General features: G+C 46.6%; 1 protein-coding gene across 1 annotated transcript in view; it reads right to left on the bottom strand.

The window, feature by feature from the left end:
• Lis-1 (LisH and WD40 domain-containing Lis-1) overlaps nucleotides 1–24,775 on the bottom strand; it is a 55,362-nt gene that overhangs the window by 13,212 nt on the left and 17,375 nt on the right. Inside the window, exons 6-11 of the mRNA XM_075686611.1 lie at nucleotides 22,593–22,689; nucleotides 19,566–19,637; nucleotides 18,385–18,487; nucleotides 11,698–11,794; nucleotides 7,267–7,527; nucleotides 1,789–1,945 (exon numbers count right to left, since the gene is read on the bottom strand). Coding sequence (XP_075542726.1) covers nucleotides 1,789–1,945; nucleotides 7,267–7,527; nucleotides 11,698–11,794; nucleotides 18,385–18,487; nucleotides 19,566–19,637; nucleotides 22,593–22,689 — 787 coding nt within the window. The remainder of the gene's footprint in view (nucleotides 1–1,788; nucleotides 1,946–7,266; nucleotides 7,528–11,697; nucleotides 11,795–18,384; nucleotides 18,488–19,565; nucleotides 19,638–22,592; nucleotides 22,690–24,775) is intronic.

Raw genomic sequence — 24,775 nt, 5'->3', positions numbered from 1 at the left:
CTACATAAAGAAAAAGTCAGTATCTTTCCCCCCAAATAATTTTTTTTTCCACGTGAAATGAATGTGACTGTGTTTCACTGCACAGAGCCTTGTAGTTATTAAGAAATAACAAAATATTAGAAAGAAATAAGCATTTTAAGACTGTCTGGACATACAGCACAGTTTATAGATCACAGCAAAACAAACATGATCAAAATCGGTCCTGCCATTTCTATGCTGTGCTTTCCACGAGCGAGGTGACTGACAAAGAAAACACATTTGAAGAAACAAGCTGAAAAGTTTTGCAAGCAGTGCAGACTTATTAGAACGCACGAGCGCTGTAATATTTGGCATCGTTGCTGTCAGGCATTTTCTCGCACCTTTGCCTCTTCGTTTGGAGGGCCTTGGAAATTTCTTCTTGAGCTTGCTGGTCCACCAAATTGAACTTCCGTTCAGTTGCAACATTGAATTATCAATAATTTGAATTATCAAATTATCGGGCAATCAAAAAAGGCAAGTATGAATGGGAAACATATCATTTTGATAAATTTTGGAGTCAGCGACGAATGATACGGTTGCATTCCACGTATGTCTACGATATCTTCTCGGTGCAACGCATTAAGCGAAGCCGGCCACGCTTTCGTGTGCACTCCGCCCCCTCAGCTGATAGCGCCGCCCGCACTGCGACGATGCTATCAGGAAAAGTGCCGACAGCAGGCAGCGAATGCTTCGTCTGCCTCTCACTCCAAAGGGTCACCGAAACAAGATTATGTAACCTCCAATACTAAACTTCTGGTAAGATCGGCTTACATGGTGCCACGTCGTCTTGGCACACCCACTTTTCGCACATGCGGTAGATTACCTCTAAAGCAGAGTGTGCGGCTGCATGCGCGCTCAGCCGCGCTTACAGCCATGCGCAGCCACAACCGAGACGCACACTTGATTGCATTACCGTGAGCTCGCCCCCCCTCCCCTTCTTTCCCTTCGCTTGCGCGGGAAGGTGGCAGTTGTGAAGCCACCATCTTTCTTGTTTCACCCTCGCACACTTTCATTCACACCTAAACCACAAAGTGTACGGGGTGGGATAGGATCCTATCACACCGGGACTTTACATGGAACATGATACCGCTCCCCTTCGGTGGTCTCACTCTTATCGCGTGGCGAGCGAGCGGAGAGGTGCGTTTGCAAGCAGCCGCTTGTAATTCAATCATTTGACCATCTATGTCTGCGGAATTTTCATTTATTGTCTCAGCATTCCTTTGCAGTGGCAGTGAAATTTATATATATATATATTGAAATCTTACACCAACACACTTTGTTATATCTAGGTTCTAAATACATGGTGTTCAATGGACAAAAGGTTATGAAAATTAAATACTTAGATATATTTAGAAGTTCGTCATAATTAAGTTCATTATATCGAGGTTTGACTGTATCACGCACAATAAAGTAACTTTCAGAAGTGATCGTTCAAGAATATGGCCCAAGTTTGTCATTGCGTTTTGCTGCATGCACACATGCTTGCCCTTGGCCTACACATTCTGTGGACGCAATTTCCCAACAATGCCTCTTGTGCTATTCCTTTTTCAACGTTTTTCACGCTTCGTCAGTGGTCACAACGACGCTGCAACACTCCGCACGCATTATAATTGGCATCTGCTGGCCACGAACAGTGGATAAGAGTGGCATGGGAACGAGTGGACATTGTCGCTGCAAATTGCGGTTCAAAACTCGAAATAGGGATGTGGTCGAAGTACGGGCTGCAATTTGGTGGCAATGCTTCACGTGGGAGCAAGAAATGCTGCTCACCGAGTGACGTGCAGAAGTGCGAGTGTGCCTCGAGGGTCTTGCAGCAACGCTGGTGCGCCAGCTCCCAGACGCGCAACGTCTTGTCATCCGAGCAGCTCAGCAGGTACTTGCCACCAGGGTGGAACTTGACACCACGCACCCAGTTGTCGTGGCCCACCTGCAATTTAAAGGACACATATGAACGTGCTGGTCCTGACCTTGCAATGCGTTCACCCCGTCACAGCTGAGTGCTTTCTCACAATTAAACACAAAAACATCTTTTGCAACGTTACCTAACATTGCAGTGATACCATCAATCATGTCAGCGAAGCTGTTTGTGGATAGGGTTCCATGCATTTTTCATGTCTGTTAACAAATCTGAATGAGCAAAAACTATCATCATCAGAAATGGCTCGAGCGTAGTACAGTGGAACCCCGTTCATACGTTTTTCACCGGACCGGGGAAAAAAAACGCAACAGCCGGGAAAACGCAACAGTGAGGAAAGCTCCGAAAATGAATGAAAAAAAGGGCAGCTTCAACTATAGACAATTTATTTCCACAGAGTGCGCTTAGGACTTAAAAAAGTCTAGAATGATGGCTTGCCGTTTCTTTCGCTCGCTAGAAATCGCCACACGTTTCTCAATAGCCTGGAAGGCCGCATTGCTGTCAGCGTCGCTGTGAGGTGCGACGTACCTGCGGAGGAGGTCTAGAGCCGCGACGGCTTCTCCAAAGCTAGGATTTGGCCACTCCCCGGCATCATGCGGCTCGTGCTCCTCGTCGTCACCGCGCCACGGCAATGGCAACGGACAAAGGAATATCCGCGGGAAATTTTGCCCTCTTTGGCGTAATCATGCTAACCTGCTAACGATTGTTTAGTATTGCTGCGGAGCGCGCGCGTCCGAGCAGCCGGTTGCGCGCGGCGCGCCGTGGGAGAAATGTAAACAAGAGAGGAGAGCTGGCCCGATAGGCGGAGCAACGCCACGAGCAACGCCAACTTCCGGTTTCACTTTTGCTTCACAAAGAGTGACGCGAGGGCCTCTCCAGAGTTTCCTTCCTCCGTGAGTCGACCCGTCCAACAACCATGCGGTGACCCTAATCACAGTGATGATAGTGAGAGCATTTTTCACGAATGGCCACTTAGTGGCGGCCTCTCGAACTGGCGTGCGGCTTCTTGCAGCCAGTTCCATAGCCAAGCCCGGCCAAGCCCAGCCAAAACTTGTCAAAAGCCAAAATGGCGGCTGGAGCGCGTTGCCTACTTCAGCCCAGGCGGGCTCGGAGTGCTAAGTTGCGACGTATCATGCGGGAACGTTTTCACAGCTACGACGTAACAGCGGGGTTCCTTATACATTGGATCCTATGGAAGCTATGCCGGGACCGCATGAAAACGACGTAGCAGCCGGGAAAACGCAGCAGTGAGGAACGTAACAGCGGGGTTCTACTGTATTCTTCCACAGCTGCCTCGTAGGCGCTCGTCATTCCATTACGACGTCTTCTATCGTCGTAATGGGGAGGCCGCATTAAAAATTATTTACGAGGCTATGAGCCATTCATTGTCTTACGTGATGGACAAATTTCTCGTTGGGCAACAATAGAAATGCTTACATATTTAATAACAGAAATGATACGACAATGTGTCTGCGTACCTATCGTCACAATGAACACGGATCAGGACAATAAATGTGTTCGCACCCTTGTTCAAAATTCTCTGTCACCTCTGTGTCATGTGCTAAACAGCACAGCTGGTCATGCACCTTCACAAAGTAGAATGGCTCATGTTTTCTTTTTTTTTTTTAGCTCTTGCCATTGGTGCAGACAGCCATTTTCAATTCAGTCTTGAATGCATAGTACTCGAGTGCGAACTGGCCCTTCAGATCGTCTTTCTAAACATGATTCTGATAATGGATGACCACATATGCTCCTAATAGTCCTCAGTATGGAAACAAGCTGCTTATTTTGTTCCTGATGTGACATTATTGCTTTAAATAAACCATGCTTCGTAATGTGCAATGTATTGAGAAAAGCTTGCTAACTTTGTGAACACTGTCAAGCTCACCTGCAGCGGTTTAACAATATATCAAATGCAACAACGAGCAGTCGATGCACCATGAACTTTGGTATGCATTCTCTAGGAAAACAAAATTCAAAGTGCTGCTGAAAGCCTTCATTTAGTTACCTGGTCATTGCTACAAAAACACAAAAATTTGTCGTTTATGAGACAGAGACACTATGTGAGGGATGCTAAGAGGTAAGCTTCCCTGCTCCACTAGAGACAGCGGTCAACAAGGCAACGTGCAAATACAGTAGAATGCCGTTTATATGTTCTTAAAGGGAGTGTGGGAAGAAAACGTACCAGCCGGAAAAACGTAACTGTGAGGAAGGGCACAAATCCCCACAGCACAACGTCAGAAACAGTCCGAGTGGCTACCAGTGCAGTTACTAGATGTCTCGGTACTCATACTGTGACCAGGAATGGCACATGCACGCGGGTATAGTTAAGGGACATGTACGGTGTTCCACGGCAGTGGTCCTTCCGCAGTATTTTTCGTACGCGTCAACGCATGATGCAGTTCTATTGCACCGAAGCTTACTAAAGAGGACCGGCAATTGTGAACTGCAAGTAAGACCCTCGGAGGCCCCAAAGTAAACGTAGCCCTGTACTTGTTGCCAGTAGGTTTTAATCGATGCACACTTTTTCAGATGCTTCACCGACTGCTCTGTGCATGCATTATCCCAATGTTTGTGCAATGCCTGGCTTGCGCAACTCTGGTCGCTCATTGCAAACTTCGGTCACTTGCTGCAACGAATCGGTTGCTTATTGCAACATGCGGGAGCCAATTTCTCCCCGCACAGTTACATTTACGTGGCAGCCACCTTCAAATGCAGCGCAAGAAGCGGGAACAATACAGAATGGCGCTGTATCAAATGGAAACATAAATACATAGGAGTCAATAGGACTTAGGTCAGGACAACAAGAAGGCGACGCAGCAGCCAGGAAAACGCAACAGTGAGGAACGTATCAATGCGGTTCCGCTGTACAGTTCTGGGGCCCGCTGTGCTTTTGTGGGATATTGTGCTACATTCGGTCTGCAACCTGGCCAACCTGCTCTTCACAGGGCAGAGCAGAAGCATGTTGGGGAAAGAAAGGAAAGCAAGGTCCTTCAGACAAAAGGCAAGGCACTCCAATGATAGGACATCCTGTGATAGGACATCCTGTGATAGCCTACACCTATGATAAGCCTATGACAGGACATCAATGATTACAGCCCTGATGCTTTTTGATAACTTGAAATCGAACGTACAACATTGGAAGCCATTTCCTCAAAAATTTTTCTCTTGCCGCCTGCTCAGCTTATCCCGCTGATTTCTTCATGACTGCAAGTCTATTTCAATTGTTTCTTTTTTATTATTATAGTATTTGAAGGGCAGTTCAGGGCATGGTATTCTTGCTTTTCTAGTGTGCGACTTTTTCTGGATTAATGATTCAACTGGTTGCTCACAGTCTAGATGCCTGTTGTACAGTTGCCTCATGAAAAATAAGAATTAAGAAAAAACAGGATATTGTTAAAAAAATAAGATTATGGGGTTTTACGTGCCAGAACTACTTTCTGATTATGAGGCACGCCGTAGTGGAGGAATCTGGAAATTTCAACCACCTAGGGTTCTTTAACGTGCCCCTAAATCTAAGTACACGGGTGTTTTTGCATTTTGTCCCTATCAGAATGTGGCCGCCGTGGCTGGGATTCAATCCCGCAACCTTGTGCTCAGCAGCCTAACATCATAGCCAGTGAGCAACCACGGCGTGTAAAACAGGATATTGTAAATAAAATATTAGAATGTTCTGCCCTCAACCATTCATTTTGGAACACACAGTTCTTCAAATGAGTCTTCTATCACATTTCGTAAGTCATTCAGGCTTGGGACAAGCCCAAAAGAAGAAAAAGAAATTGTAAATAAAGAAGTTGTGGAGAATCAACTTCGAAATTCCTGGTAACATAACAGAAATACTACCACTACATCTGAATTTTGATCAACATCCAAGAAGTAAGGAAGTTGATTTTGAAAGCCACGTCCCCCCACCACGTTAATAGAGCTTCCTCCAGTTTGATGTCGAGGGATGTCTTTGTCTCCTTCGCGTCGACAATGAAGCTAAGTAGTACATCCTTCATTCTTTGATCTTGATCATTCATGGTCTGGACACCACTGTCCAACAGGTAGTCACCTGTTGTGATGGGCAAACCGCCATTACCATCGCTGTCACCTGTTGCGAGGCGCAACTGTTCCACTAATAGCTCCACTGCTTTCTTTTTTCTTTTTTTTTTTTTTTTTTTTTTTGAAGAATGGCGGCAGCCACGCAAGTACACTGCGGCAGTAGTTTATGCAATTTAAGGGCACAATGGATGCATTTGAGCAGTTTTTGGACACAATGTTACGCGAGTAGATTATTTGCAGACTGTCGTTCCAGAAAATTTCGCTTAAGGCCAACTGCAACAAAATTTCACTTGGACTAAATTGACTATAAATACCTAGCATATACTCTCACAGTAATCTTGGCAAAGCCACAGGGCTGTTAATTGCCTAATTCTGTTACTAGCAGCTATTAAATAGCGCCTATGCAGACGACGTGTGCAGACAATGTGTGGCGGCAAAGCAGCAGTGATGCGGATATGGTGAATATTGAAGAATCGCACACAACTGTTGATCTCTCAGTTGCGCAATTTTGCGCCTAGGCAACCAGGAGCATTGCTCACTCATCATTTGCAAGTTGATGGGCATTTCCCACGGCATGCATTCTCCCGGTGCACTTGTGATTTGAGCCGTTGCAAGAATGCCGATGCATTGCATGGCAGCCGGCTGCTCGAATACGTATGCGAACACGAGCAATGGCTGTGCACTACACACGATCAGTACAGGAAGGCCGAAGACATCTTTCCTGTCCCTGTTTTCCGAGTGCAAGCATGCACCGCAACGCGGCGTTACAGAAGGCAGGGTCAGAAAATCACAAATGCATTGAAATATGGTCACTATAACCAATAGGATTGTTATATCTGAGGTCAACAAAGTGGGTTCAACTGTGACATTTTCTTGACTGCGCCAACAAACAATCTGAGAGAGAGCAGACAAGGACAGGCGCAGACCTTGTCTGCTCTCTGTGATCGCTGTTTGCGCAGTTAAATAAATGTTTGCTAATATGTACCAACTCAACTAAAAACAAGTTCTAAACTAGATGCGAGATATTCTTTCCTCCTTTCTTTTTTTCTACCAGAATACACATTTCGAGCTGCATGCGAGCAATACTTGCTCGACTGTAACCAACATTGTCTTGGTTCTTGTAGTTTGTTTTATTATAACAGTAAAGTACTGAAATGAAGCATGGCAAGACAAACTCTGGATTAACTTTGATTGTTACACCCCATAATGCGTTATTGATGTTTGCTCAACCGTACTGGAAATCAAGAGAACACGAGTGCAGTGCAAAGGCAAGAGCCCCCCACACCCACCAGGGTGAAGACGGCCAGACCCGTGCTGACGTCCCACAGTTTGATGGTCTTGTCCCGTGAGCCCGAGGCCAGGAAGGGTCCCGTGCCCTGGGCCCTGCCCGTACCGCTGCCAGCCGGCCGCCTGTTACTGTCTCCACTGCCGTTGCCACCCAGGTGCGGGTGGGCGCTCTCGGGTGCCCACGCAATGCACTCCACCACGTGGTCGTGCTCCCGAAGCTCCAGTTTGCACTCCTTCGTGCCCACCACCCACACACGAACCGTCTGCACCAAAACAACAAAAGGTTGACGGATCGCGACAAGAGTTCGCCACGGCGAGAGTAAGAAGCATGGTGGCATTGCAGGCATCGCGACTGCTTCCCTGCATTGCAGGCACATGAACCATTCCACAGCTACCAGGTGAAGTCTAGGTGTTACCATATTTACCCAGCTCTTAACTTGCACTACATCAGCCCACCCCAACCTCCAAGAAACTGGATCCACGATTTGCCTGCCCATGTCAATCGCACATGGAATCTAAACATACACAAGTTGCAGCAGCCTACCGTCGGATTTGGCATTGTCACCACAATTATCGCAAGATGGCAACGTATCAAATCATGAAGGCTAACAAAGGCAACACATTACTTTGATTACAACAGCTCATTCAAGGGACAAGTTATCTTACATGCTAAGCCAGCAACAAAAGGAGCATGTCAAGCGCTTTTCGCATTCTAGGTAGTTGCATGCATTGCAGGGTGAACTGGGCCACGATCCCATTCATGATTCCCGCAGAGTTGTTCAAAAAACCTGGAATATCAAATGTAGTGGACTGGCTACAAAGCAGCCCGAGAGTGAGGTCAATGTGCATTAGGTGCGCATAAATTTCTACTCTGTGAAGCTAAGTTCTGCAGGTTTTGTTTTTGTGAATATAAAGGCATGCTGCATTTTTCTTGTTAAACTGAGCGCGCATGATATTTGGGCGAACATTGTATTCTACAGTTGAATCCCGCCACAACGAATACCGCCACAACGAAATTTCCGCGACAACGAATAATTTTTTATTCCCCGCGAGTATCCTATAAGAATTAATGGCCTAAATTTCTCTGCACAACGAACCATTTTTGCAGAGCGTTTCCGCTTCAACGAAATTTTCGCGTTCAAAATCGAAACCGAAACTAGTTTTATTGGCGAGAAGTCCAAGTCAAATCCAAAGCCACATTAAGCATGAAATCACGTGATTGCAGTTCCGCCATTTTGGCTTTGTGTCGTGGTCGCGTTGTTCACTCGCTGCCTTTCTCTTCGACGACGACGAGTTTTCATCCGCAGGACACGATGGCAACGCAAGTGAAAAAACGCAAAACTCTTTCCCTTGAGCAAAAAGCTCAAATAATCGCCCAAGCAGAAAGCGGAAGGAAGAAAGCGGCAATTGCTGAAGACTTCGGAATTCCTGCAAGTTCGCTGTCAACGATTCTAGGCAATAAGGACAGCGTGAGAATGGCACTTGCTTCAGGCACATCCTCGAAGCACAAAAAGGTGACGCGGCCCCTCCATGAAGAGTTGGACAAAGCAGTGCATGCGTGGTTTGTGGAAGCACGAGCCAGCAACGTCCCCCTGTCCGGAAGCATCGTCCAGCAGAAAGCCTTGAACTATGCATGCCTACTTGGCATTGATGATTTTAAAGCCAGCATTGGCTGGCTAAACCGTTTCAAGGCCCACCATAACATCGTTGGAAAAGTGTTGTGCGGCGAGTCAATGTCAGCAGACGTGGACGAAGCAGCTGCTTGGAAGGCGAGTAAACATGGCCGGAATTTTAAGCAACTTCGCGCCTGCAGACATTTACAACGCCGACGAGACCGGGCTATTCTACGAGATGTTGCCGGCTAGGACGCTCGACTTCAAGGGGCAGCGCTGTCACGGCGGCAAACACAGCAAAAAACGCATCACAGTGCTGCTTTGCACAAACATGGATGGCTCGGACAAGCGTCCGCCGTTAGTCATAGGCAAAAGTGCCAAGCCGCGCTGTTTTAAGGGAACTCGTAGCCTACCTGTGCAGTACAAGGCGAACAACAAGTCATGGATGACCCGCGCTATTTTCACCGAGTGGATGATGGCATTCGACCGCGACATGAAGCGGCAGGGCCGTAAAGTTTGCTTGCTTTTGGACAATTGTTCAGCGCATCACTCCGACGAAGTCAAGCTCACTAACACGGAGCTGAGGTTTTTCCCTCCCAATTGCACGTCTGTCTTACAGCCTCTCGATCAGGGCGTGATTCTTAGCCTGAAGCGCGCTTACCGCGGGAGGTTAATTCAGCGGCTGCTTTTTAACACTGAAACCGGCCGAGACACGAAGGTGGACTTGTACGTGGCACTGCAGATTATGTCTGCTGCCTGGAGCACACTGGGGCGCTCAGTAATTGTGAACTGTTTCAGGCACGCCGGATTTGCCGAAGGTCGACCCGTACACTCTGCTGGCCTAACACCAGGCGTTACAGACGACGACGAAGAGGCGTCACCGGCTCCGGGGATCGCGGCCGCCTGGAAAACGCTGGGAGAAATAGGAACCGTGCCGCCTAATCTCGAGCTCGACGAATACATCGGCGCTGACGCTTGTGTTGTTGTTCACGAAGATGTGAGTGATGAGCAGATCATAAAAGCTGCCCGGAATGATAAGGACTCTTCCGATGAAGAAGACGACGACGTACAGGAAGCGCCGGCTGCGGAAACCGCCGTACAGGTGATGGACGCTTTTGATGTCATCAGGAATTTCGTTGCTGTCCGAGACGACGATGTTGCAATGGGTTTGCTGACCGAGTGCGAAAATCGCGTGACGGCGTTGCTCGCCGTGAAGCGTAAGCAAACCAAGCTTACAGATTTTTGGCATTAAACGCCTTTGCTGCTGCTTGGGCAATTCTTTCTGCGTTTCACGTCAAATTTTTGCGATAACGAAGTTCCGCGAGAACGAATTTTTTTTCGTGCACCGTGAATTTCGTTATAGCGGGATTCAACTGTACTTTGAACCCATAAAACAGGTTACACATTAGATGTAGGGGCGAGTTATAATCAGGTAAATGCAGCCAAATAAAGCAGAACCACGTCGGCTGATGGCAAATGCTTCAATAATTTCATGCTTACTGATGCATTGATGCAATGATGATGTACTCTGAAAACCCTTCCAGAAAACCAGCCCGCTTTTGTGGTCTGGTATTCCGACCGTCCGCCTGTTAAACCTAGCTGAAGACATGTTAGCGGAAATGCACCAAATAAAGAAGACACGCAACACCAAGATCAATACTTCAAAGATGGCTATCATTCTCTATGTGCACGGGGTGTCATACAAACTGAATAAGGCTGCAGGAAGGGCGGGCGTTTCCGTTTTTTTTTTTTTTCAGCGCCAGGAAAGCTGAACGCCTTATGCAGAAGGGTCAACCAAGACAAACCACACGAAAAAGGTGACAAGAAGCATCAGGAGCCCCTCACCAGCTGCATCACAGGAGTCGTTTATGAAATACCCTTGAAGTGTGGGCACTCCTATGTAGGACAAACAGGATGCTGCCTCAATGATCGCCTCCGAGAGCACGCCAACAACATAAAACAAATTACAGCAGCAATCTTGCTCTGCATTGCAGGTCGTGTAAATGTGTCCCCTATTTTAGAAAAGTCACTTTCATCCAAAAGCACGCTGACCAGCGTAAGTATGAAATTATCGAAGCCTTTGACATCATCCGATGTGGTCCTTCACACATCAGTTCACCCTCCATCCAGCTATTAGACAAGGAAATCATGTATCTCCAAATCTCTGCCCACCTGGAATCTCAACTCATTCTTTTCGTGTTTTCCTGCCATTTATGTTTTTACTATTACTTCTCTGCCTATATGTTCTGTGCTCGCGCAATAAGCATGCTTGGTAGTCAGCACCTGTGTCATGTGCCTCTTTTCTGTGTCCCGTGATTCACGCTGCTTGCTGAAGAATGTGTTCGTACCAACAATCCCGGCTAGCCACTATTCTGATGCTTTACCACACTGCAGCTACACTCGGAAGAAAATTATGGCCCCCTCCACTCTTTCGGGAAGCTGCAAAGTTGCAAGAGCACCATTGCTGACATGCAGCTCCCTGCCACCTCTCAAAAAGCATTGCACACTTCATGAAACTGCTCCTGGATAGTTAAACCCCATTTTCAATCACTGGTCACAGCCATCAGATAAAAAATTCAACAACCACATCTGAAGTTAGCAGCCACTATTCACTGAACAGAAGTTTTTTAGCCCTGCTGTCACACAATATGACCAGAATTAATCACCTTCTCCAAAAAAATAAAAAAAATGGTTGCTGCAAGGTAGAAATCCCACCATTGGTAAAGCCCCCAATCCAACCTGCAAACCTGTAAGCTAGTAAACCAGTTGCCCTGTACACTACAGAGCATCAACAGAAAGGCCAGCAAATGCCCAACAGACCTGGTCATTGGAGCAGCTGGCCAGAAGAGAGCCATCGGAGTTAACACGAACCATGCGGACCCATTCTCGATGGCCCGTGAACGTCTTCACACAATAGCTGCACACACGTGACAAGGCAAACAGATCGGTTAGCAGACGATAGCGCACAAGCATCAACAGTTTACAACTACGATTGTACTGCAACATGTTCCAAGAGGTAGAATCTTGGTTTGCAACTACAATTGGTGCGTCACACTTAGGAAAATCTACAGCAGAAAACAGACGCAAGCAGAGAACACATATGACAGGATGGGTGCCAACTTGTTTTTTGTAGCACGTTCCCAATGGTCATGTGGCTTGGCTGTTCGTAAAAAAACTAATTCTTTTTCTGAATAAACTCAAGGAGAAGTTGGCGCCGTCCTGTCATATGTGTTCTCCGTCCATGTCCTAGTTGAGCTGTACATTTCCTGAAGCTTGTGAGGTTATTTCAGGCGTTCCAACCTAAATACATGAAAAAAAAACATTCTCTTGGCCCACCACCAACTGAAACAATTTTTGGCAAGGTTTACTGAACTTAGAAAAGGAAGCTACAAGCTACCGATTGTTATGAGCACTTTTTCTTTAGGCAAACAATTTTTTTAATATAAAATTTCAAAACAAGGAAGCACCAAGCTTCCATACGCCTTGGCAATAACAATATTGCAATTATGTAAACTACAGTAAAACCTCGTTAAACCGTACCCGCTTAAACAGTAGTTTCGTTTTAAAAGTAGTAAAGTCAAATCCCCGACTCAGCGGCCATTGAACATAATGTGTTTTGTATCCGCATAACCCGTACCAGCTTACTGCATACACATCAGTTAAAATGTAGCGTTTCCACTTTTCATCTCACAAACACGGTGGTGCGTCATCTCCATCGAGCGGCCCGGCAGAACAACAAGCTTCAGAGATCGGAACAACGGCCTCCAAGCGCCTGGCGCGTTTGCGCATGAAGCCACATCAACATCAACATTTCGGCGCCGTGCTAGAGAGGTGCCAGAGAGCGTTGTGGCGTCTCGCAAGCGAGGACTCTCATCATGCCGAAGCTTAGATAAAAAAAGGCACTGAGTACTCAGCATAGAAGAAAAATCAGGCATAGTCTATGCTATCGAACGTGACATGGAGAAGTCGGCGCTGGCACGCTACAGGATCTGCTATTGACTACGGTGTGTGGCATTTGCAAGGCGAAGAAGTTGCTCGGCAGCGCTGCTGTGACCGCGAAGAGATGTCGGCTACGAGGTTAAACTTTTTGCCATCGTTGCCTCCGTTGTTGCCAAAGTGTCGACTAGCGACAGTGATGAGGACGGCACGGAAAGCGACAGCACGGGCGATTTAGGCCCGACAGTGGGAGAAGCTGCGCGTTATGTCAGCCTCATGAATGAAATCATCGCGACGAGAACAGCATGCAGCAATGAAAAAGGCACCCCGGGACTTCTGCAGCACTACTGCGCGCGTGCACGGAGAATACGTAACGCCAACGAGGAATCTGCCATGCCAGTGTTTGCCGAGGGGGCTGGCTGAAAAGCTGGCGCGCAGCTTCAGTAAGTTTGAGGCTGTTGTCGTGCTAGGCCACCGCGGCATCAAACGAAAATAACATTTTTGTCACGCGAAGTGAATAAATACTGCATGTTTTTTCCCCTTTCATCCCCCTCTCACTCAGTTCCGTTTTCAACAGGGCGATCTCATGCCAATTCGTTTAAACAGTACGACCGTTTAGTACGTATTTTTTCCGAGCTCCAGCCAGCTACGGTTTACCGAGGTTTCACTGTATATCTACTGGAACACATAAACTGCACAAAATTGACGCATTACACACCACTCTCAAATTATACTACAGTCGAACCCATTCAAGTGCCACAAATATTTCATTCTTTTAAGCGATAATTGTTATAGCCTGGTTGCATGAAAAATAGAAATCCAACTGTGCATGGCATAGCTGTTCCGAGAAAACTTCCATTACGCTGCAATCACGTGTTAATAAGCCACAGCTGTCGGCGCTCAAGAATGGCACTGCTGCAACAACTGCAAACAGAGGTCACGGGTAGCAAGTGGCATTTGGGCTCCGCCAAGGCATCGCATTGGTAGCCCCAAAAGGTGCCTTTTAAAAAATGCGGGAAGGTTGCCGCAGCAGCATCTCAGCTTAAGAAATCCAGAAGAAACACTGGGACAAAATCGCCACAAGCATCTCGCCACATACTTCCCACTGGCTTGAACAAGAAAACAGCATGTCTGTCAGCCTTGCTTGCTTTACGCAAAGCTTGCCGATACCCTTCTCCAAGGCATCCAGGTGCTTCACGTAGTGAACCGGAAGGTCCCTCGTGGAAACAAGCCCACGAGGGACTGAATCATCTACAGGACCTACCGCGGGGACAACGTTGAGGCAGCCTGCCCTACCGCATCAGCACTGCCGTCGCGGCCGTCACTGTCGCTATCCGATGCAAGCACATTCGGGACAATCACCTCATCGCTTAGAAACACTTCCGTTTCCAAATACAATGCACTTTCTTTTCAGCGGTAACATCGTGAATTGCCGATAAGCAGCGGGCAGATCAGCCATGTTCCATTTCAGCGGCGAGTCGAACTGAAACTACGTGACCAGGAACAACTTCGACGCAACCAACAAAGACGAACACGAGCAACTTAATCCGTTAGCATAACTGCGCAGAATAAGGGCCCAGCAAGCAATCTGGGAGCAAGCACTGGCAGCATGCAGCATGGTGCAGCGTTGTCAGCGCAGTTAGGGCGGTCCATTTGTGTTTCAGAGGGTGGCGCGGCTCAGAGCTAGGGGCGCAGCCCATTCATGCTCTAGGGGTGGAAGGGCGATGGCAAAGATGCATGAGAGGTTGGCGTGCATCTCCCATAAAGAGAAGCGCGCGGCAGCAGTTCGGGTGGCGGGCGATTGTGCAGTGGCTCTCATTTTACTTTTTTTTTCTTTTCAAGGATTTTGCATTCTATTCGCTTTCGGCACAGACACCCAGCAGCCAGACTTCATCGTTATAACAGATAATGTGGCATGGGGTCATTTTAGTAAGTGGGTTATTTCACCATAGAAAACATACAAAAGTTGACAGTGCAGCAGCTTTTCATTGTTATAACCGATATATTGTTAAAACCGGTATGATTATAAGTGGGTTCGACTACTCATTTCCGAGTAGGACTTACGCAGGACTTGCATAAGCAACGTAATAGGATAGGATAGGAATAAAGTTTATTTGTCCAACGGTTATTGCTGTTGGTGCCCGGGGCTAGGCTGCCAGGGGTCCATCGCCTGAGGAAAATCTTCAGAAATCCTCGACAACGGCCCTGGCCTGCTGGACGGCCCACTCCTGGTCTTCGGGTGCCTCGCTGAGGAGGGCGGCTTGCCATCTCTCAGCGAGGCACCCCGCTTCAGAGGGTCCTGCTGTTGTCTTCCCCCTTCCTCCTAGTCCTTCATCATGGCGTTGGCATTCCCAAAGCACACGGGCCATATCGGCCGTTCGTCCTCGCACCACGGGCAGCCGGGCGACGGGTGCAGCACAGGCCACAGGCGGTGCAGGTGGTAGGGGTTGGTGAAAGTGCCCGTCTGCAACTCTCAGGTCGACTGCCTCGGACCTGTCCAGCCGCCAGTAGAATTGTGGAGATTTCCTTCGTTCCGTCCTGTAGTGACCAAGCACCTCTCGGTATGTCACCGGAAACATTTCAACATCGCGGTCGGCGTCCCCGTGATCCCCAGCTCCGTCTGCCGCGATTTGGATTGTGTGGTAACAACAGCGGCGGCACTGGACGGGGGGGGCGGTCGCCGTCACTCCTCTGTTGGGGTTCCACAGAACAATGGCAGCTGCTGCCCTCTGGGTGACCGCATCGCGGCAGGTAAGCTGCCTCGCGACAAGGTGGGTGCGCTCATTGTGGTTGGGCAGGGTGTCGGTGTATCTTCGACTGTTAGCATTGTTGTTGTCGTCGTCGCAGCTGTTGTTGTTAGTGCAGCCTAATAATTTCGCACAAGTAAAACTAATACATCACAACGGTTCAATATAGACATTCAAAAAGATAAAGACTACAGAACTGCAATACATGTTTTTAGTGCAAGTTACGGAGTAGTAGTTCATGCTCCCGACTAAAGTAAAAAAAGACTACCAATGTTTAGCATTTTTGTCATCTGATATTCAGAGCTGAACCATTCACTCCGATCCCTGCACAATGAACACTGGTTCAACAAAATTTCTGGCACAGCAAAGCCTTCTCCATTCCTCTGTCAGTGTCACAAAAATTAAAAGGACACTAAAGATAAAAATGAAAGAAGCTGCATTAGTGAATTACTTTAGTAGAGCAGCAAAAAATGCCACTCTTCCTGTGAGAGGAGGCACGGTAGACCAGAGAAAAACATTAAAATGAAAAACAGGTGGCAATGCTGTTTTGCCGTTCCCAGACTAGCTCGCCATGACATTAGTTTTGACAGCATCTGCTCCGGACTAATCAATTTCGTTTATTATCAGTAAATAGGTCAGCTCGATTCGCCTGCACCACTGTGAACCAGTTCACGGCAGTTCATGAGAAATTGAGAAACTACGCAACTTGATTTCTTCGGTGCAGGCACAGTGCAATGCTCACAACGAATGACAAGGTGTGGGCACTTTGTTTTTTCCGACTAATGTGCACGGAGTGCGTAAATTTGAGTACCCCTGAACTGCTCGTATGATCGGCTCCTGAGGCATAAATAAACCCGTGCCGGCGTAGACCCAGAAGACGCACACACATGGGGTTCTAACGATGCTTCCCCACGTGTGCTGCGTCGTCTGCTGTTTCGCACTGGTACGTCTGCACCACGGAGCAAGAAATATTCAGGAGTGGAAACTCCGCTGTTTGCGGCGACCAGAAAAGGTCACAAGCCCGCGGAGCCGTTATGCTGGTGGCCTGGAAAGAAATTACCGCCGTTGAGAACGCGCCGGAGTGGCCGTAGCCGCCTGCCCGGGCGCTGCATTTTTGTTTTTTTTTCGCTGCGGCTTCTACGACGCGCCGCATGGCGCCGCCACTGTATATGGCCCCGTCGACGCATACAACAATTGTGACTTTATCTGGTCGCCCGCGCTCGCTCGCGCTGACTGGAGTTTCACCTCCTATACGTCTTACTCCGTGGTCTGTACCAAGTCGGCACCGACAGTCATGAGGGTGCAGCAAAATCGTGAACCAGCACCGCGCTTTTCCTGTGCCTTTTGAAACGAACGGCATCGTTCAGAGGGCACCAGTGCTGCACCGCTGAAACGAATGGCAAAGCGCAGCACCTCGTGAACTGGTTCAGGCGACGCAGGCGAATCGAACGTACCTCCATGTGTCTTCCAATAGAGCCACAGATTGAACATAAGAAAATTCAAGAAATTTCACTCAGCCACAACGGCCTCGATTCAAGAAAATACCCTGTCATCAGTGACGTCACCCTGACATATGAGCAGCACCCCCGGCAGGGCGTGAAATAAAAAAAAAACTGAATTTTCACCTTCATTTTTTTTTTTCAAATAATCAACTCACTGCTGCGAAAATATAGAAAATAAACATTTTTACTCAACACTTTATCACACTACATTGATTTAGTTTAACTCTTCAGTGCCCCCTGAGTACACCAGGATTACCATCACAACAAGTTGATGAGGGTGGCCACATCAACTTGTCGAATGGCTATCTTACTTGCTGTCGCACAGGCAGAAAGAAATGGACATAGCAGGCACGTGAATCAAGCAATGCCTGTTCTCGTGTGCCTGGTATTTCCTGCGTTGTACCTACGCTACAACAAATTAGAATCCGGAACAAAGTCTGTGACGGGTGCATCCTTGCTTCAACGAAGTTTTTCATGCAGCTAACCTGGCACTGGCAACGCCAGAATGAAAAAAGAAAAGAACATCTGAGAGCTACTCCTGAAAGCCCCAACACTGACAAATGCCAACGGCCGAATAAAACACAAGCCAACACCATTCCAGACAGTGTCATCGCCGCTGTCATCACGAGATGGTGACAGAACATGCTTTTGCATGTCGGGCACGACAGCGAAGCTAACGTGCATTTTTCAACTAATTTTCGATTGAAAGGCATTGTTTTGCATGCTAAGCTCAAGGGAACGGAGCCTCGTCCCATGCTTTTAGCATTTCTCTAGCTGAGTCAAGCAGAATTTGCTGTCGACATGCGATTGCTGTGCCAACACCTCCGTGATCTTCAAGGCTAACTACCAAGTTGTTCACGAAGAAGTGAACAATGACTAAATCATCCGGAGTGCTCATAATAATTTGGTTTCATTGGATAGCGAAGAAGCTGCCACAGAGTAAACGCTCATTTCTGGCAGCACCATGTGTAACGGGCACTTTTGATACTATCCGGAGTTTTATCAGTGTGTACACTGAGAAGTCCCATTGGCATGCCCGACAGTACGAAAGCCGCATCCCATCACAAACTAAAATTAAAGTTGAAATTTAAGCTTCCTTTCTTGCCACTGAACAGTGTTTCTAAATTTCACATTACAAACTTCCACAACAGCAAAATTTCTATACAAGTACCATCAACTTCGTTGTACCTGCACTTGTCTGTAGCTGGAGATTTTGCACTACAGCGGCAGTCGGTGATGTGTCCCGATAAACAATTCACACTGGGATCATACCAGACATTGCCTGCGCCCATACAGGAGCAAGCAACACGATAGCCACTCACCCGGTGGATAACTCCCACATCTTGATGGTCTTGTCTCTCGAGCAGGACACCACGTGGTCACCACTCGGCAGGAAAGACACCGACGACACGTTGTGGTCGTGTCCTGTGCCACAGTGGGGGAGAGGTGAGGAGGGGAACGCAACCAACAGCGATCAGGCAGTGTCAAACACTCGCCACTAACAGTTGGTTCGGCACAGAAAGTTTCAACGCACAGAAGTCACGTCACACAGCGACTGAAAGACTGGTGGCTTGGAATACACAGGAAACAACCAGAACTATCATCCTTGGCCCAAATACAAAGCACTCACAAATATACCACAATGACAGAGCTTTAAATTACTTCAAGCAAAGAAAAAAAAATTGTGGAGCTTAATGTCCTGAAACTGCACGGTCTGCATAGGGATGTCGTAGTGTGTGCGAATGTGGGGGGAGAGGGGTCATATCCCTCCCCAAACCAGGGGCCATATATTAACTATCACTGCCTGGTACTCTAACATGCAGCCGAAGTAAGGTACATGAGCATTCCTGCTTTCTGAAAAAAATTTACATATAGAGAAAAGAAGGCAAGCTTGCTATCTAAGAAAGTGCAATGCAGTCACGTCTGCACACTTCGAATAGCAACTTTTAGCAGGGGGATGTGCAGTCAGCCATTGCGACACATTCCTGTGCAAGGCCACCAAGGCATTCGACAAGGCCAGCATAGGTGCAACAAGGCAGTGAACTATACCTCATGCAGCTATGCTAAAGCATACTAACAGGGCAGCAATACAAAGAAAACACTGAACCACTTGGGTGCACAGACACTGTGCTGTTAAAATTTGTTAAATGACCTTAGCTCCCCAGCAGGCTAACAATTTTTCCACGGGTGAGCTGAAATTTGTTCAATTTTAGCTTGTACAGTGCCGTGTCTATTAATTATGACATGTCAAGGCAAGAGCATTGAGATAGCTCCAGTTTTAGAAGCAGGGTTGCTTGTATCAATAAAGAGAATACAATTTCGTTTTTTTTTTACTTTCAGTATGAAGGCTCAGACTCATAGACTCAAACAACAACAACAACTCAGACTCAAAGGTGGAAAAGTAGTAGAATGAACTGTTGAGAGAGGCAAAGCTTTGACGTTTTGTGGGGGCAAAGTAGCCCTTCACCTAACACTCATGACGATTGGAGACAAAAAGACTCACCACTCATGGTGCGAATACATTCATACGTCTGGAAATCCCACAATTTTATGGTCATGTCTGCAGAACAGGACACTGCAAAAAACACAAAGGGAAAGATGGAACATTGCCATGGCATATCAGTAACTCACAAAGTAAACATAGGCATTTGTCAAAGTGATGTCTCAGCAATTCAAAGTCGTAAGTCAACAGAATATAGTTAAATGACACACTCATTTTTCCTCAGCTATGCATGTCCTCTTGTACTGCAGTGAACGAACATTTCTAGGAAAACTACTGCGATTGGGCTGTACTAAAATATTAAATTATTGGATTTTACGTGCCTAAACCACGACCTGATTATGAGGCACGGTGTAGTGGGTGACTCCAGAAATTTAGACCACCTGGAGTTCTTTAACGTGCACCTAAATCTAAGTACATGGGCGTTTTCACATTTCGCCCCCACCAAAATGTGGCCGTCATGGCCGAGATTCGATCCCGCGACCTCGTGCTTAGCAGCCGAACACCATAGCCACTAAGCAACTACGGCGGTCTATTAGCCTGTACTATAGCTAGAAAGATAACTGCTAATCCCCTTTCTCCTTACATGTAGTGTAGTCTGCACATAAGCCTTTTAGACTACTACTGCTGGGACAAAGGTTGACTTTTTATATGCAAAGTGATCTGGTATCTCTTTTCAAGCATGCTGATCACTATGAATACCGTCCAATTTGCTCAACTTACAATCCCTTCTTCATAAAGGATCAGAAATACTTATCAGTTATTGCAGTAAAGAAAAAAAAACATTTCCTTAAAGCAGCAAAAACGGATACCAGGAAACCACTCATAGGTGAGGATGCAGACAGCACAACACTAGTCACATACACACACACAAAGGAAAAGAATGCATGTACACCCCCTCCCCCTTTACGCACACTCCAACTGCCGTTCTCAATTTTTTTTACTGCACGTGGCAAACAGCAACAACATCCATATGCTCCCCTTAGATAATGTGTACTGATCAAACAGTTGCAGCTCAACTGAAACACATGTTATGAGGCGCAACCATATCTACCCAGCACAGTAAGGAAAGCAGATAAGACTAAAGCAACCCAAAGACCTGCTTTCCCAGCTGTGTAAACAGTGCAACGACAGGCGAACACATGCCAGGAAATGAGAAACAGCTGGTAAGTCCCTCCTTCTCAACCCACGCTTCTAATTCTGGAGTGCAGCCCCTCCGCAGAGCTCACTCCCTGCAATGGTGAAGGGCACTTGCGATGTCTGCTCTTCTGTTGTCCACGCATTTTTCTCGCTATATCCTTTACCACGATTATGTACCAACTTGCCAACTTTTCCATCTTGGTTCAGATTTCTCGAACAAAGTGTAAGAACCATGTTAAAATGAACCAAGTTAATTTTCAACATACATAATAAATATTTCAATCCCAAACTAGGGCATAATCCCGAATTAGCAGCGTAATTTAGCTTTTCTCAATTATAATGAGCCAACTTGCCATCTCATCTCCTCAGATTTAATTCCTCAGACAAAGTGCACATCATCAGCTTCAAGCAGTTCTATCCAGGTTTTTTGTTTCTATGCGACAACCATTTTTCTACACCACAGGCACCACACAGGCAAAAAGAACAAACAGCACCGATGTCTATTTTCTTCATTTGAATGTTGCCTACATTACACGAAAGCAGTTATAACTTGCAAATGACACCCCTGTATTAACCCTTTCTTTACTACCGGCACTCGCGTACAGTCAACAGAATTTGTACCATCAGAGCCGATGATGAATGTAGGCACCATGAAGCCATATTTCTGGGAAATCTCTGGGAAATTTGGCCCAATTTTCATAATCTCCTGCAAGTACAGACAGGGTTAAAGCAAAGTTGTCTAACTACAATGAGTGAAAGCAATGTGGCACCGCGCACTTTAATCGAGACCTGCCACAAAATGTACTATGAGCCTAGCAACAGAGTTGCATGCACAGTCAGAAAAGCAAGGGTCATTAACCGTATGTTGACGCTCTAGAGTTTGCAGGCAGATGCTGTTTGCCTCGCCGTGAAGCCACTGCACAAACCAGGTTGGCGCAGCGTTGGGATTACGCAAAATAAAGTGTCGACAGACAAAAGACAGAAGCGACTCAAATCTCCGTAGCTCATCATCTTTTGGTGCTGCACTTTCCTAGTGGGGCATGCAAATACAATGCCTCATGGCTGTCACACGCAAGGCAGCAAGCGCCAGCCTACACACTAACTCTTTCTCTACCCTGCCCATTGGGCATTGTTAGCGTGCCATCAATGGTTTGAAAGGCCGCTTTTGAGACCTTCCACGCCGCTCACAGGCATGCTGCACTATCAGACGTGAAGGAGGAGAACTATACGTTTGCTTTCTAAGGAGTTCGCTTTTCTTCCACGCACTAATTTTTGAATGCCCTCCAAGGTTTCGCAATCGTCAAAGTAGAAAGCAAAAATGACCACCTTCGGGAGCAGCACACGCACTTTGAAAATCGCAGATCTCGTGATCACTGCATCTGCAGCCAATTTTATCAATGGATCGCGCAGCAACGACTCCCAGGATGCTGCCTTTACATGACTTTCACTCTAAGAGCAATGATAAAAACCAGCCCGGAACATCGGCGGCCATGGCCCAGTAAGCCCAACTGTAGTGCTTGCAGTTAAATTTTTGTAGTGGAATACCTGTTCAATTAAAAATTAATTTTTTTTGAGACAGTGCCTATTAGATGGCAATACATATTGCATATCTCATCATTTTTGTTGCATTTCTTAGTAGATACAAGCATGTGTTTACAAACTTTGTTCAATTTTATCCCACAATCTTGATTCTGGCAATATGTATCTATATCTTGACACAAATCTCGTAAATAAAAGAATTTTATGCATGAAAAGTGCATTCACTGTGCTTTTGGTTATGTATTACATAAAACATTGAGTGCAGTAGTTCCTTCAGAAAAAACAAATATGGTGTAACCTACAAGAAACACCTATTCGTAGGGAAAGAGTTGAGGCAATTCCCAGGCCTACCTAGAAACTTCCCGGTGTGGTCGAACCCTATGTCTTGCACGGAGTCCGTGTGACCCTTTAGCGTTCGTTCGAAGTCGCCCGTCTCGTAGTCCCAAACCTAGAAGCATCCAGGTGAGAGAGGAAAGGGCAAATCACATTTTATCAGCTTGTCTTAATTTTTCAAAGAAAAGTGTGGCTGCACACTTAGAAAATTTTAAAAATGCTTGACAAGCCTCAGCTTGCGTCGTTCCTAAATCAATAGCAGCCTGCCCTCAAACCATAGTCAAAGCCAGAAAAAAATATATATATGACAGTGGTCTTTATACAACCAGTGTGCTATAGCATGCTGTAGTTCAAGCACACCTGCCAACCTGTTAGCTCTACAAGTCATCAAAATTCTGCCGATGTAAAATCTCATGTCGGAGAGGTGAGGATAACAGCCACATTTCTAAAGCTTGATCTCGGCACTCCCATTGTCGAATACGTACACACATTATTAACAATCATTTACATCGAGATGCAGCACACAAGCTGCCCCAAGCTTGGAACAGCTGAAACTGACAACATTGTTTTTAGACCTGTTTTTGCCTGCTTCAGGAACTAACCTAAATGAGCTTGCTCGAAGCAAGTACCCCTATGGTATACTCATTTGGCATTTTGCGCAGCTATTAAGGCAGACCACGTACTGTCACAATTTATTTTCACATGCACTTAAGCAATCTTGTACCACCCCACTTTGAACAGCTTTACAACATCCTCAAGAATGCAGCTTATTTTTCGTAGAACTCGCAACATTACTGAAATCACAGAACGATTCCAACTTGGTAAACACTGCCAAAGACTCTGGAGAGTTGGCAGCTATGATTACTAGTAAAGAATTTCCTTCAACAGGCCGGCTGCTCCAAGTTTGAGTGATGCTTAGGATTACACATCACAAGAAACGGAACATGAGAAAAGCAGTTTAGTATCGATACTTTGTTTCAAAAGGAAAAAAGGCACTGATGGCCTAATATGAAGCCCTTCATGCTTGCAATTATGCACTTCCAGACACAATAGAGGCCAATTTTTTTACATATTATACTTGATAGTGCAAATTAAGAATGCACTTAAAAGCTGTGGTGTGCCTGTGAGGGGGGGACATTAAAGGCAAAAATATAGGCAGGCTACAATGACTGATTACCATTCCAAAATGACCAAGGATAGCACCAGCACCTGAACAAATGTGAAACCAGCTCCCAGTGGTGTTAATAATCATAGCAGCTATTTGTCGAGAGTACCTAGTTCCTTTTAAGAAACAGACTAAAAAAGAAAATCGCATATCTGCACAGGGTACAAAATGAGATTTCATTGATTTTCTTGCAAAAAGGCTCATTGATGCCACCTCTTCCCACTACTTCATTGTAGCCATTTACTAAGCCCCCCCCCCCTGAATAAAACTGAAGGTTTTATTCATGCTTTTATCATGCTTTTATCTTGCTGCCCCACCAGGCGAGCAAGGGCGGGCGAGGAGGTGCGTGCCTTCTTGCCAATGGAGCGGAGTCACGTGGTCGCGCTCGCACAGACCCCATGGATACAAGCACACGAGCACCCTCCCCCTGCCGGCCATGGCTTTTGTTTTCTTGATTCGAGTTTGTGTCGGCGCCATGGCCCTTGCTCGTACCGTGCTGCAGACAGCAATGCGTGTGGCGTCTTTCACGCAAGTTGCACTGACACTAGCATCACCGCCAAAGTTTCTTTTGCATGGTGCCCTGCTTCGACGTCTGAAGAATACAAAAATGCAAGAACGAGGTCGCCTCTTGCATTTAATTTTGCATCATGCGATGTGGAGGACCTTGGGCAGTTGTTTGACTAGCGTGAACGGCCGGCAGCGTGCACGCGCTACGGTCGGCAAATTTGTGCATAGGGTGTTTCTTTTGTTTTGTGCGATTCCTACTCCGAAGGACTGAAATCACTTTTTGTAGAGTGCATTAAAAAAGTGTTACGTGATGAGAATTCTGTGAAATACGGGTGAGCTACGAAAGCTGCACAGTAAGGATGGACCTACGCTTGTGTATACGTCGAGAAAGTTCAATCTGCTCTATTTTCATTGCAACGCACTCCGAATATAAGGAGTCGTATTTCTTTTTTGTTTGTTTGTTTTTTCAATCTTGTGCAAAATTTATTCCCCAACTGCTCTAACAAATGACATACTATAATGTTCGTGG

Source organism: Dermacentor variabilis, chromosome 3 (genome assembly GCF_050947875.1).
Source record: "Dermacentor variabilis isolate Ectoservices chromosome 3, ASM5094787v1, whole genome shotgun sequence".
Lineage (NCBI taxonomy): Eukaryota > Metazoa > Arthropoda > Arachnida > Ixodida > Ixodidae > Dermacentor > Dermacentor variabilis.
This window is presented reverse-complemented; position numbering and strand designations above follow the sequence as displayed.